Source organism: Mastigoproctus giganteus, chromosome 3, assembly GCF_048544385.1.
Source record: "Mastigoproctus giganteus isolate SK-2022 chromosome 3, ASM4854438v1, whole genome shotgun sequence".
NCBI lineage: Eukaryota > Metazoa > Arthropoda > Arachnida > Uropygi > Thelyphonidae > Mastigoproctus > Mastigoproctus giganteus.
In genome coordinates, this window is record NC_143577.1 from 67116473 (window position 1) to 67132741 (window position 16269).

General features: G+C 36.8%; 1 protein-coding gene across 1 annotated transcript in view; it reads right to left on the bottom strand.

Annotated features, from left to right (window-relative positions):
* The window catches only part of LOC150088059 (centrosomal protein of 135 kDa-like), a 507662-nt gene that overhangs the window by 54168 nt on the left and 437225 nt on the right, over window positions 1-16269 (bottom strand). The window contains exon 22 of the mRNA XM_090369998.1: window positions 13944-14153. Within this exon, the coding sequence (XP_090226124.1) occupies window positions 13944-14153 (210 nt within the window). The remainder of the gene's footprint in view (window positions 1-13943; window positions 14154-16269) is intronic.

Consider the following 16269-nt stretch of genomic DNA (forward strand, 5'->3'; position numbering starts at 1 on the left):
ACAAGCTAAAGATTATAATGATTTATGCGCCAACATCGAGCCATGATGATGAAGAGGTTGAAGAAATGTACACTTAAATTGAGAGTCTTCTAGATGAGCAGAAAACCCACTACACTATTATTATGGGGGACTTCAATGCTAAGGTTGGAAAAAGGCAAAACAGCGCAGAAAGAGGAACTATAGGAAATTTTGGAATTGGTGAAAGAAATAAAAGAGGTGAAAGACTTGTGGAATTTGCAGAATCTCAAGGAATGTCAGTAATGAACACTTTTTTCAAGAAAAGGGTGAACAGAAAGTGGACGTGGAAGAGTCCAAATGGATTAACAACTAATGAAATCGACTTCATCCTCACTAACAGAAGATATATTGTGAATGATGTTACCGTCCTGAATAAGGTAAATGTTGGAAGTGATCACAGAATGGTAAGATGTACACTTGATATAGATGTAGGAAAGGAAAGGAAAAAACTGACTCGAGTAAATAATACAAAGGTCTTTGAAATAACAGAGGAGGAGAAAAAGCAGTATGTACTGGAACTTAAGAACAAGTTTGAGCTTCTGCAGACTGCTCAGGACCAAGATATCAACGAGGAATATTACAACTTTCTGAAAGTGATAAAGCCCAAGAAACCTATAGGGAAACAGAAATCCAAAGAAGAAAAAATTAGTCAAGAAACACTTGTCATGATGAACCAAAGACGACAAATGAAGAGCAAGAAAAACACTGACAGGGAGAAAATTGAGTATACTGAGTTATGCAAAGCCATTAGAAAGAGACTCAGAGAGGACATAAGAAGATTTAACACAAGAAAAGTAGAACAAGCATTAAGGAAAAACAAAGGATTTAAATCAGCAGCCATGAGCAGTAATACAGAAAGACAAATGATACTGAAACTGAAGAATAGCGATGGTGTACTTATAAACAGCAGAGAAGGCATAATTCAAATAGCAGAAGACTACTATAGAGAATTATACAAGGAGCGAGGGAATGATACCAGCAGTGGGGAAGATGGATTGCAAAGTAGGAACACGTACGACATACCTGATATTCTTCCTGATGAGGTAGAACATGCATTGAAGAAAATGAAGAATCAGAAAGCCCCGGGGGAAGATGAAGTTACTGTAGAGTTGTTAAAATTGGGAGGAAGAGACATAACACAAAAACTGGCAAGGCTCTTCACAAAGTGCATTAGAAAAGGTGTGATGCCTAAGCAGTGGAATAATGCAATCATAGTTTTGCTGCATAAGAAAGGAGATAAATCAGAAATTGGAAATTATAGACCAATTAGCTTGTTATCCCATATCTACAAGTTGTTCACAAGGGTCATTACTAACAGATTAGAAAGAATACTTGATGAGAATCAACCGAAAGAGCAAGCTGGCTTTAGGGCAGGATTCTCAACTATGGATCACCTTCACGTAATATCACAGCTAATGGAGAAAGCAAATGAATATAAAACACCATTATGCCTGGCATTTGTGGATTATGAAAAGGCATTTGACTCCATACAGCATAAGGCAATGTTTCGGGCACTGGAAAGACAAGGCATAGATACTCCATATATTATGATTTTGAAGAAAATATATGAGAGTGCTACATCCTTTATTAGACTAGACAAAGACAGTAGGAAATTTAAAATTGAGAAAGGAGTTCGACAAGGAGACAATATCTGCAAAGCTGTTTACTGCTGCCCTTGAGGAAGCTTTCAGAAGATTAGACTGGTCGCAGAAAGGAGTCAATGTGAATGGAGAGTACCTAAACCATTTACGATTTGCAGATGACATTGTGGTCATAAGCCACGATCCCAAAGAATTAGAGGAAAATCTTAATCAGTTATGCACAGTTAGTAAGGATTTTGGACTAAAGATGAATATGGCTAAAACAAAAGTAATGATGAACAAGTATGCCACAGAAAGGGAAATAATGATTGAAGGAGCAGTAATTGAAAAGGTGGAGTCATATACTTATTTGGGACAAGTTATTAGCTGTAATAATGATAAATGGCTGGAAGTCAAGAGAAGGATAAATTTTGGATGGATAGCATTCAGGAAATATAGTCACATACTAAAGAGCAATATCCCAGTTTGTCTGAAACGTAAAATAATGAATCAATGTATACTCCCCACCATGACTTATGGAAGTGAAACTTGGTCACTCACCAAAAGAATGGAAGAGAAGCTAAGAACTACACAGCGAAGAATGGAACGAATTATATTGGGAATCAGACTGTTAGATAAGAAGAGAAACACATTGATTAGGCAGCAAACTCAAGTAAAGGACATTCTTATCAAAACTAAAGAACTAAAATGGTCTTGGGCAGGACACATAGCTCGAAGACATGATGACAGATGGACTAAGAAAATAACAGAATGGTACCCAAGAGGAGCTAGAAGAAAACCTGGAAGACAAAGGTGGAGATGGATAGATGAAATTCATGAGTTTTTGGGTAGTAAATGGATGGCCAGTGCTCAAAACAGAAGGAACTGGAAAGTTGCTGGAGAGGCCTTCATCCTGCAGTGGATTGAAAATGGCTGATGATGATGATCCTTGGACTCATGGGAGGTCCCCACGGACTGAAGATGTGCAAATGAATCCCCAATTCACAAAGGGGGATCAAAGGGTCATACGAGTAATTACAGACCGGTTAGTTTAACTTCTGTTCTGGGTAAATTAATGGAATCACTGGTTAAAGATGCACAATTGCAGGATCATCTAGACAAGACTGCAGCAATAATTCAGACACAGCATGGGTTTGTTAAGGGAAAGTCTTGTCTGGAAAATTTGATTGGTTATTATGATGTGGTTACAAAGGAACTGGATGCAAAAAATAATTTTGATAACATATACTTGGATTTCAGGAAAGCTTTTGACACTGTTACACATGGAAGACTACTGTACAAATTGGAACAGAATGGTATTAAGGGTAAATTACTACAATGGATAAAAGGATGGTTGAGTGGGAGAAGACAGAGGATGATAATCAATGGGCGCTGCTCTTCATGGACTAATGTTATTAGTGAAGTCCCACGGGGTTCGGTGTTGGGTTCATTGTGGTTTTGTATATTTATCAATGATATTTGATGAAGGTAATCAGGTTTAGTGTCAAAGTTTACAGATGATACAAAGGTTGGCAGGTTTGTTAATGACAGTAATGGCAGTGTGCTACTGCAATAGGATGTAGAAAATTTGGGCAGATGGGCTGAGAAGTGGCAACTGAAGTTTAACCTTGACAAATGCAAAGTACTGCATATGGGTAGAAGTAACCCCAGAGAAATGTACCAACTGTGTGGTACTACACTTGAGGTGGTAGAAAATGAAAAAGACCTGGGAGTAATTGTTTTTTTTGGTAGTTGTTGGTGCATAGGCTTCTGCGGCCATAATGCACCGCTCAAGGTTTTTGCAGTACAGTGATCCAAGCCTGAGGCGGGAATCGAACCCGAGACCTTTGGGTTGCCAGGGAGCCCAAAGTTCGCTTTACCTATCCGGCTAGCCCGGTCAGCGGGACTAATTGTGCAGTCAGATATGAAGTTTTGTGAGCAATGTAGACAGGCTGCCAGGGCAGGTCATGAGGTTTTGTCAATGATACATAGGAATTTTGCTAGCAGGTAAAAGGAGGTTATTGTCCCTCTGTATACGGCAATGGTCAGACCACGCCTTGAGTACTGCGTACAGGTCTGGAGGCCTCATTTTAGGAAGGATTTGCTTGAGCATGTACAGAGAAGGACAACAAGATTGGTGAGGAGGATGAAGGGATCCTCTTACCAAGAAAGGCTTAAGTTCTGCAAATTAAAATGGCTGGAGACTAGGCCCCAGCATGATCTGATTGAGGTGTATAAGGCCTTGAATGGGTTGAGCACGCTGAATTCTGATGGGATTCTTCCACTTATTCAGATTACGAACCTAAGGAGGCATAAATTCAAATTAAGAAAAGACAGATGTAGAATAGAAGTGTGGAAATTTGCCTTTAGCCAGCGGGTGGTTAATTGCTGGAACAAACTGCCATCTGTCATTGTGGAAGTTGATAGGCTAAATAAATTTAAGGAGGAACTGGACAAACATTTAGAGGGAATGGTTGTGTGAAAAAAATTTTTTTTTTTTTGGCTGATGCTGCATAGGCTCATACACTTGTTTTCTTGCATCACATGCCACTACTACTATATCAGCTAGTGTATATTCTTTCTGCCTCAACTCTGCCTGATAGTGACTGGAGGCAGTCGAGTAACATGTATGTGGGAGACATTATCGAGGCCATGTTATGTCAAAAAACTGGGTATATTCTTACCATGTGTATGCCGTATCCAAAAATTTCATTACTTCATACAGCATGTCCTCCCTCTCCCACTTTTTCTTTCTACTGAACTCACCATTAATTGTCAAACTAATAGAGCAAATTTATCTGCGAAAAGAACTAAACCTCCCAAACACTTCCCCATTCATTTCACAAATATACATGGTCTCAATTCTAATCTCAGCCATGTTCATTTCCACTTAGTCTTCCAAACCCTACATACTCTTTCTGACAGTCCCAATTATCAATTGATTCAACGACCGCCCATCTCAGTTGTTCAAATTATTCACTGTATGATTCTTTCAATTCAAAAATGGTACTTGTGCATATGTTCACTCTGATATTCTTTGTCAGAGACTTAATAATTGGGAATCTCCTCCTTTCGATCTTTTTTGGCATAAAATCTCTCAACCGCATTCTTTCAAATTCATCTGTTCTCTCTATCATTCGTCCAACTCCACTAATCACTTGGAACTCTGACTTCCTCTCTTAGAAACTTGACTTTCCCCCAGTCCAACTTTCCTAACAGTGAGGTAATATTCCTTGATGATTTTAATGTTCACAACTCCAGCTGGCTTCCGTTTTCTAGTCACATGGACCGAACTGGTCAAGATGCTGAGGCTTTTCCAATTACTAATGACACTGCACAGATTGTTCTTTTACAGTGGTGGTTCATGACTCTGATGGATGGGGGTGCTGCTTCTTAAAATTACATTAAATTGCCTTGGTTATAAGACATGTAGACAGAGATGGTAATAATAATAAGCAAGCTAAAAATACTACAAAACATTAACTGGACACTTACCATTAACAGACTTGGGTAATCTCGAAATTTTATTTAAAAATAAAATCTCTTCTTCGGTTTTTATTTGTTGAAAATAGATTAATAACTTTTTCATTCAAATTTGATGCACTGTGCAAATCGGCACTGTTTGGTCTATAGTTCCTTTGCCTCATTTTATCACCTCTAAAAAATGAGTATTGACAACCTACCAACTTGACTCAACCACTGGTGCCAAAATGTGGAACTTTGTAGCGCACAGTTCCACCTACATTTAAACGATTTTGTGTTTTTATACGTTTATTATTGAAATGATTATCAGAAATAGAGGATGAGTAGACTATATGCAGGATAAAAATATTCAATGCATTGCACTGTTCTCCACAAAATTTCACATAACTCTGTTAACTATATATTTAGATTTAAAAGCTGGGGGTGCTGCAGTTCTGCAGTGCCTACCAATGAGCTATCCCTGTTAATTTACCTACCAGAATATCAGATAATCCTAAGGATACAGCCAATATGCTTCATCTTTTTCTCGCAAACAACCCTACTAAATACACGGTCAAGGTGAGGGGGTCCAGTAGGTACCTCAGATCACAGCTCGGTGATGGTTTCTTTTCCAATGGAGCCTTTCTCTCATGGCCATTCTCAATCTCATGTTGTTTGGCGTTACAAGAATGCAAAACGGGATGATCTGTGAGATTTCTTTTCTTTATTTCCTTGGTCGAATTACTGTTTCAAATCTGATGTCAGCAATTGCTCAGATCGTGTTAGGGAAATTATTCTTGTAGTTTTCAACAATAATTTCAAATACCAGATAGTATTTGCTGCGTCTAATCCATCACAATTTCCTCTTTCTAGTTGCACATGGGTTTTTATTTAGTTTCATTTCTATTCTTTTTATAAATAACAGACTGTTTACTTTCACAAATGTGAAAATGGTGCATTGCATTATTTTCTAAGTGGAAATATAGGCATACATAGTAATTTAATTTAAAGGTTCAAAAATCCCTAGAATAAGCAATGAAGAGTGAGTGAGTGGAGAGGTGTGTGGGTGCATGTGTGTGTGTGTGTGTGTGTTGTTTTTCAATTGTATATGTATGGCTAAAAGCTTGTACCATCACCTGATGACAAATGACTCACCCCTTTGAAAAGACTTCCTTCAGGTTCATTAGCATTAGCATTAGTAGAGGCATTTGATGCAAGAAAGCAAGCTTATGCAGCATCAGCCAAAAAAAAAAAAAATAAATAAATAAATAAATAAAAAATAACCACTTCCACTTCACCCCTCTGTTCGTTCGAAATACCTGTCCAGCTGAGGCTTAAACTTATTTAGGCTATCAACTTCCACGTCTGTCCCATTGAAATGGGTCAGATTAGCATTAGTAGATGCATACAATGCAAGAAAGCAAGCTTATGCAGCATCAGCCAAAAAAAAAATCCCTTCCCATTTCACCCATCTGGTAACCCCAAATGTTTCTCTAGTTCAGCCTTAAATTTATTTAAGCTATCAACTTCCACAACAACAGATGGAAGTCTGTTCCAGCAATCATCTACCCGCTGACTAAAGGCAAACTTCAGCACATTCAACAACTGTCTTTCCTCAATTTGAATCTATGCCCTCTGAGGTTCTTAATCTCAGCAAGTGGAAGTATTCCATCAGCATTGAGCCTGCTCAACCAATTCAAGGACTTATACACTTCAATCAGATCACCTCGCATGTGCCTATTCTCCAGATGCTGCAATTTGCAGAACTTAAGCCTTTCTTGGTAAGAGCACCCCTTTGTTCCTCTCATCAATTTTGCTGCCCTTCTTTGTACTCGTGCTAACAACTCTACAACCTTCCTAAAATGAGGTCTCCAGACCTGTACGCAGTACTCCAGGTGTGGCCTGACAATTGCCTTGTACAAGGGAATAATCACCTCCCTGTCCCTGCTAGCAAACTTCATTGACAAAACTCCATGAGCTGCTCAGGCAGCCCACCTGCGCTGCTCAGAGAACTTTATCTGACTGTACAATTACCCCCAGGTTGTTGTTGTTGTTATTTGGTTTTTAGGAGCATTAGCACCTAAGGCCATATTGCTCCGGGGATATGCGGTAGTCATTCCCTGACCTTTCCGCATCCTCCGTATTTGGTGGTGGCGGGCTCGAACACTGGTCTAATCAAGAAGCGTGTGCTATGCACTGCTGCTCCTTCCCACCTGGCTACGGAGGTGCCTTACTCCCAGGTATTTTTCATTCTCCACCTCCCTGAGTGTAGTACCACACAATTGGTACATTTCTCTTCGGTTATTGGTACCCATATGCAGTACTTTGCATTTGTCAATGTTAAATTTCAGTTGCCACTTCTCAGCCCATTTGCCCAACATATCTAGATCCAATTAGAGTACTGCCATTAACAAACCTGCCAACTTTTGTATCATCTGAAAACTTGGACATTAATCCTGATATATCTTCATCAATATCATTGATGAATACACAAAACAACAATGGGCCCAGCTCCGAACTTTGAGGAAATCCACTAATAACATTTGTCCACGAAGAGCAGTGTCCATTGATTACCACTCTGTCATCTCCCATTCAACCATATCCCTTTATCCATTTTAGCAACTTACCCTTAATGCCATACCTCTCCAATTTGTACAGCAGTCTTCCATTTGCAGCAACAGTATCAAAAGCTTTCCTGAAATCTAAGTATATGATATCAAAATTATTTTTGACATTCAGTTTCTTTGTGACCACATCACAGTATCCAATCAAATTGGTTAGAAAAGGCTTCCCTTTAACAAACCCATGCTGTGTCTTAACTATTACTATGCAGTTTTGTCTATATGATCCTGCAATGCTTCTTTACCAGTGACTCCATTATTTTCCCTTTGAGTCACCTTTTGAACCTCTCTTTGTGAATTGGTGATACATTTGCACACCTCCAGTCCATGGGGACTTCCCCTGAGTCCAAGGAAGCTCTCATAATTATGGCTAAGGGTTTGCTTACTTCCTTTGCTTCCTCCTTTAATATAACTGGATAGATGCCGCCCACTCCAGGTGCCTTCCTTATGTTTAACTTCAACAATTTTTCCTCCAATCTGCTCTCAGTTATTACAAAATCACTTAGCTCCCTGTTAGAGTTTGATGAACTTCTGGCATTTCTCTCATTGAATAACTCCTCATGTGTGAATGAAGCTGCACAATACTCATTCAGTTTATCAGCTATCTGAGCATGATCATAAATAGTTAACCCATCTATGTTAAGTTGTCTAATCTGATTCATCCACTCATACACAGTGTATCATGATAAGATACACTGTGTATGAGTGGCAACAGAAGACAAGATATAGGAACACAGCAACCCTGGGAAGGGGGATGAATTAGCTAATTACCCTACAAAAGAATGATAACTTTATTAAATAACATGTTTGTTTAAATTAACTATGTATTATTTGGAGAAATTATGGAAAAAATAAAGGTGAAAAATTTTTTCAGATAATTGAAATATCAGTAACTGGAGTTCCACTGTGCTTTTCGAAATCAACAGCTTCTAGTAGAATCAGATAAGTATTTAATGTAATGTAGAGTATTTAAGTACTATATAAATTTATGCAAGTATATAATTCATTATTAATTTAATTTTTCTTTCTTATTAATCCCATTCAGTATCAACGTACACAAGACCAGAAAACAGCTATTGGGTAAACAATGAAAATGAAACTACAAACTTCATCTACAATGGAAATGGGAACAACAAAAACTGCACATCAATAAACAAACAATGGGAAAGCATGAGGAATAAACAAAAAATGCCACCAAATACTACAAGTACTACTACACCAAATACTCGAGAGCACAATGGGCAAAAAGACAGTATAATTATTATTAAGTGCACCTTGTTTTAATTATCTGGGATAGTGGTATATCTATAAAAATAAATTTGAATTTCCCAGCACAAAGAACAAAATTAATCAACACAAAGAAGCAAATGACAAGTAAAACTAACAATTGAGGAAACACTGATGACAGGCAAATGTAGTAGCAGCAAATTATACTTGCCTGTCAAGTGAATTTTCTTCAAAAGGTATGTCTAGCAAGTGTATTGTCAGCAAGTCAAATATGTGAGGCATGCATACTTTAGAGAATGTAACTGTCAGCAAACAGACTTGATACCATCTAGAATCTTGATCATCTTAATCTAGAATATGCAATTAGGGGCTCACATCTGGTGAGTATGGGCTTGGCACACCCAGAGTCCTGAGCTGGATATCATCATTCTTCTCTTTCTTGGTGATTTCCTTCTACTTCTCTCTCTCTCTCTCTCTCTCTCTCTCTTAAGGTAACTTGGGAATTTTTTTTGGCTGGTGCAGCATAAGCCTCAGGCTTCCTTGCACCATATAGCTAATAATAATAATAATAATAATAATAAATAATAATTATTATTAAATATAATGCTGCTCTTGTATTACCTCTCTTGTAAATTGCTTAGGGCCTACATAGCCATTCCAAACTATAAGCAAAAAATTTATTTTCTTAATTCAAAAATTTTCCATATGCAAAATTGTGGTGTATTAGAGATGCCCCTGTATTGCACTCTTAATCATTGCTTTAATAAGTTGGATCACACTCATTTAACCATTAGAAATGTACTTTAAATGACTACTGTCTGCCTGTATATCAGGCTAAAGAATGTGCCAGTATACATGTGAATACTATCCCACAAATAAGTGCCAGTGGTTGGCCTCCATAATTTAAATGTTTGTTTGTTTGTTTGTATAAGCATTTTATGGTGCATTGGCATCTGAAGCTATATTTTGATTTGGTAGCTTCAGGCATCTGAAGCTACCAAATCAAAAAGGTATAAAATACAAGAATAAAATAGTATAATTAATTAAAATATTATTATAAAAGAATATATGAAATAAAACAGTTATAAGGCATTCTAGATAAAATTATATAAATTAATATGGTGTAGAAACTTAAAGATATCTGACAAATCATCATTGTCCGATAAAATCTGTCTGAATGTATAGGGCTCAGACAGATGGGTAAAATACAAGAGATGATCATTATTAAAATATGTACATTCAATTAAAATATGCCGGTGTGTTAAAACAGTGCTACAACTTCTACACATAGGACGATCATCTGCCCCTCAGCAGATAGCAATGCATCAAGTGCCAATGTCCTATGTGGTGTTGAGATAGAACACCTTTCTTTTTACAGTTCCTGTGCAGACTAGCTTGCCAATGCTCAATTACAGGCTCATATAACTTGTTTGCAGCCTGCCCATGCCATGAGTGTTTCCACTGAGAAACCAGTTTCTTATGTATTAATTGACTGTAGTCTGTATACAGGACTAGCAGGCAAGAGTTAAAAAGGATTTGGCTGCAGTGTCTGCCAAATCATTTCCTAAGATTCCACCAATATTGCTAGGGATCCAGCAGAAATGAATGTCAAATTAAGATTGAGAAAGGAAGTGTAGCTTCTGCTGTATCTGGGAACTGGATCATTGAACCTTATCATTGATGAGGCCTGCAATGAACTGAGAGAGTCGGTATATATAATACACTTTTGGTGGTGTCTGGTTTGTATATGATCCAAGGCTGCTGCAGTTGTGGAAATTGACAGCTAAAATAAATCCAAGGCAGAACTAGACAAAATTTTGGAGTGAATGGAAAGGTTTTTTTTTTTTCTGATGCTGTATAAGCTTGCTTTCATGCATCATCATCATCATATTATTATTATTAACTGTATGGTGCAAGGAAGCCTGAGGCTTATGCTGCACAAGCCAAAAAAATTCCTGAATTACCCTGAGAGAGAGAGAGAGAGAGAAGTAGAAGGGAGTCACCAAGAAAGAGAAGAATGATGATTTTCCAGCTCAGGCCCCTGGGTGTGCCAAGCCCATACTCACCAGACTGAGCCCCTGATGCCTCTACTAATGCTAACTGCATGCAGCTCTGCAGTGAATATGCTGCATTCAGGGGGGGGGAGAGAGAGAGAGAGAGAGAGAGAGAGAGAGAGAGAGAGAGAGAGAGAGAGAGATATGCTCAGATATTATAGTGTATGGGAAGACAGCTGCAGATCCCATAGCCATTTCTGACTTTGAACCATCAGTGTAGACTGGAAGGAAGTCAGAAAATTTAAATGTATTATCAGAACTAGTACATTCAATTCCTCATGGGGGGGGTTTAATAAACTGCTCTCTTGGTGTTTAATAATGTTTGTCATTACTAACTCAGAGAAAAAATAAAAGTTATTATGTCTAAGACAACAAGGTATGAATATCAGTAAAATGCAGCTGGAAAAGAAATACAGTCGATTCTGGTTATTTGGGACACATCGGGACTAGTGCATTTTGGCCAGATTAAGCGGCTGCCCCAATTATGCGAAGTTTCACGTAAATAGTTAAAAATACAGCTTTACGACTGATTTTCTGTAAGTCCAAATCACATTACAATGGACTCACCATAGTAAAAGACTGATCACTATACAATGTTGTTGTTGTTGTTATTTGGTTTTTAGGAGCATTAGCAACTAAGGCCATATTGCTCCGGTGCGGTGGTCATTCCCTGACCTTTCCGCATGTTCCGTATTTGGTGGTGACGGGCTCGAACCCCGGTCTAATCAAGAAGCGTGTGCTATGCACTGCTGCTCCTTCCCACCTGGCTACGGAGGCGCCCTATACAATGTGTAGTAAGTGCCGGTCATTGTGATCATGTTTGTGAATTGAAGTTTAATTCTATTAAACAGTGATTCTAATTAGCGAAAATAGGAAGAATATTATCCACAGGCTATAAAAGTAAAGATATACTGCATTAAGTACAATTTTACACTTTCTTACATTACCAGTTAAAAAATTAAATGATACGTGAAAATAGAAAGAATATTTTCCACAGGTTTGCAAAATAAAATTAATTTACGCTTATGTGCATAGCTTAATTAATATGTACTGTAATATGTACATACTAACTAGTTGACATTTCTGTTCACTGACATTTGTGGGTGGGGGTTAAAATTTAAAACAGTAAAAAAGATAAGCAATCAATAACAAAGAACACGGCACACACAAATTGCAAGTAACACGATACGCACAAGTGAGAACGGAGTAACAAGTTACAAAGCTTAAAAAATAGGAATGAAGAGCAGATTCTGAAAATAAATTTTTTATATGATTGAAGCACTGACAGAAAAGCCCAATAAACAGGGGACTGCTAATTGTTTTTTTTTTTTTTTTTGTTTTATGGTTGTGATCTCCAGAAATCCGACCAAACCACACGGTATGGTCGGAAACAATCGTAGGGTAATCTCGAGTGCCGCAGTCTCCTGCCCAGATTAAAAGGCATGTTGTCCCAATTAAGTGAAGAGTAAACCCTGGCTATTTTCTCGATTGGGTTCTGTTCTTTAAGATTTGTTCCAAATAAACGGCTGCCCCAATTAACTGGTGGCCCAAACAACTGGAATCTACTGTATAAAGCATACAGACCAAATTTTCTCTATGAACATATATTTCACTTCGTCTAATTTGTATTGACTTTGTGAATACCTACAATAAGTGGATGAAGAAGAGCATAAAAAGTAGAGAATTACTGAAAGAGGCCTCCAAGTTCAAAATGCATATTACTACTACAGTTGAAATAAACATTTGTAACTGCATTATTTGAAATGTGGAATTTAATGCTTTTAATTTGATCCTAATCAAGACAGCTGCAGATGCTAATGATGATGATGAATTAAAATCTTTCACAGTTTTAAGACTTTTGTATCAAGACCTTTTCATTTTGCGAAAAGTATGCAATGAATGGGTATATTTATTGTGAACTGACTATAGTCAGGAGCTAGGTTAACAAGAATTTATTCAAATATCTCTACTTGTCCTCAAAAAATACCATCATAGAAAATATCCCTGAGACTTTATTGTGTACTGGCCAAACTGTACAGTTACTTGTATACAAATAACTGCAGTTTGTACTAGCTGATATGACGGCAGTCAACGCTTTCAGCAACCATTCTATACAGAATACGTCATTGTTGGAATTGTAAGTTATGTGATTACTGCTCTAATATTACTGCCCAATAGCTTATAAGAACAACTGGCTCTCATATGAGAGATATGAATTCCCTCATATAAGAACCAGTCAGGTCTTGTTATCTGCATCGCTTTTCATATATAATTTTGTTCCCATTCTCTATTGAAAGTCCCTTACACAGTAATGTCAACATTTAAGTGTTTACAAAACTTATACTAAATATTTAAGCAAAATTTCTGTTATTTTTCACCAGATTTTTGGGTATTTTTTTTTTTTTTTTTTTTATGAGAACCCCAAACACGAGAGGTATTATAACCTATAGTACTTAGTACCGTGCTTGGGTTGGAGGTTGAGAAGATGAAAGAAGATATTTGTTGATATTGGACTTGAACTTCTGTAGATTGTAATTTTCAGGAAATACGTATGAAGGAAGGTTGTTCCAGAAAACGGCAGTTGAATGAATAAATGAGGAAGATGAAAAGTTGGTTCTGTGGGTTTGAAGTTGGACAGTAAATGGATGTTGGCTGGTGGCAGCACGTGTTCGGACTGTTTTGAAAGAGAGAGCGGGAATTATAGAAGCCAATTCGGAAGAACAGTGCCCATGGAAGTATCTGTAGAAGAGGCATGCAGCAGAAACAGTGCGTCTATGAGAAAGCGAGTGGAGAGACTCTGTTAGAGATGAATCATTAATTAACCTAACTGCCCTCTTCTGAATGGAATCAAGAAGTCTGAGAGAGGTTTTGGGGGCACCACCCCAGGGTATGGATGTGTTTAATTGTTAATTTATCTCTTATTAACAGTAATAAATAGCAATGAAAAATGAAATTTATATAAATATATATTTATTTCTAACCTTACTCTTTGCTGCTTCTGCAGTTATTAACTGTCTCTGCAGTTCATTTCTTGTAGTATCAAGTTGAACAGATAATGCTCTAGCAGCAGCCAGGTCTGCATGTAAAATATTAGCTTCTTCTTGTGACTGCTGAAGATTAGCCCCCAACTCAGAAACTGAACTATTCAACACAGTCATTTCAAGCCTGTGAGCTTGCTGAGATGACATATGCTAGATAAAAATTTATAATTTACCTTTATTTCAATAACTGCATTAATAAAAAAAAAAAAAAAAAAATTCATAAATTAAATGATTATTTGTAATTATAATTTGTCCTAAAAGTTAACCAGTGCATTTAAAGCACCATATTTCCTGAAAAGGGAAAAATGGTGCTTTAAATGCATTGGTTAACTTTTGGGGGGTACACACCAAATTAGCAGTACAATCCAAGTAGTAATATCTGTGAAATAGGAAATATATTTTAAGTTTCTAAAAGATCACAACAGACAGTAGCACACTGCTATAAAGCAAATGCAATAGCAATAATAATACTACTTATGCTTATAAGATCACCCAATACTGATATTAGCAGCTCACTAAAATAAAGTCAATAACAGTGTGCAATTAGCATTAAGAAAATATCATTCAATCCGGGCTTCTGTCATGGTCCAGCTTTCAGAACAAGTATATGCAGAAATTTAAATGGATGGAATATGCTACTCATGCTGTTAATTCTGGCTTACCAACAACATGCATAGAACTGCTCCCAAAATATAGTAAATAGCAACTGAGATTGTTCAAGCCACCATGATGGCAAGAGAAATTATGTTACAGAAAGCACTGGCATCGTGTTCTTACAAAAAACTGCTGCACAGTGCTGAAATTCTTTGGGCCAAAATTCCTTGCACAGGTGCAGGTAAATAATTAATAATTGACCAACACTCACTGACAAATGAATTTATTTTTATCCCTAATGGAATATCAGTATTTCAATACTTGAAAAACTGCTATCTGAATTGACAAACCAATGGCTATCATTCAAGAAATTTATTTGTTACATGAGAATAGGAGCAATGTCATGGAGTAATTTCCAATTTTTCCTTTCTCACAGATCAGTGGGCTCTTCCTTCTAATTGCATCACTCAAGTGCTTAATGATTTCTAAATACATAGTCTTTTTAACAGCATGGCATAAATTCATTGTGAACTACAGTCAAAATATTATTTTAACATAACTTTACCTTCAGACATCATTTGTTGACATGAATTCATTAAATCATGAAATCTCACATCTTGCCTCATTGTCAATGATATTGCATCCATCTTTGAAGTGCTTTTGCTATTCAAATATCCTACCACTTAACACGGCTTTTTCACTGTTTGTTTCAACATTTATTTCTACAATTTTTTTTCAAAAAACAAATTACTTACTATCAACAACAGATAAAATTAAAACTTTTGTACATGTGCTCTAAAAATTCCACCTACTGTAAAAAAATCTAGACAGTCTAATTACAAATAAAATAAATTTTTCTTATTCAATGTTCAGATATTTTTAGCAAATTCAGGCCTAGAACTTTTGATTCTCTACTCTTCTTGATTTTCTGCTTTGTATTTCCACTTGCAAAGGTATAGGTAGTTCCTGCCTTTGCGAGTTAATTCGTTCCTAGTGCGAGCTTATAAAGCGGGAATTTATATCCCATAGTCATAATGTTAAAAACAGGGGTTACGTTCTCAACAATGAAATCTACTATAATAATGTTAAATAAAAGGTCAACAAAATAGTAGCTTATGCTTAAACAATGATTTATCTGTCCGAAAAAATGAAAACATAGCCTTTAAAATCAAGCAAATCATAATAATAAAGAAACTATTTATGTCATACAAATGTTAAAGAATGTTTATTCTTCATCACTAAATGCACACTCATTGAAGGTTTGTCACTTGCTGATGGTTCATCACTCATTATTGGCTCAGCACTCATTGGTTTGTTGGAAGCACAAGGAGTGAAAAGAAAAGCTTCAAGAGTCGTTTGTTTCCAAGACAGTCTTCGCTTTTCTATATAAATTTCAGGATAGCATGCATAAATATTTTTTAAATCGGTAGCAACTTTTCTAGTGAATTAAAATTTGAATCTTGTGACTCAAAAATCTTAATTGCTTTTTCTGTGATGAAAAGCTTTATGAATGAACAGGAATTTCGCTATTATATCTTCTTTTTTCTCAGCTTCTTCACATTTTGTCATTTCAAGGAGATCTTCATTTGTGAGCTGTGCTTAAAGAAGGTCAGTGTCTGTCAGTTGTAGAAATTTCGAACTGCAATTAGTTAAGACAACTGCTTCTGTTTCA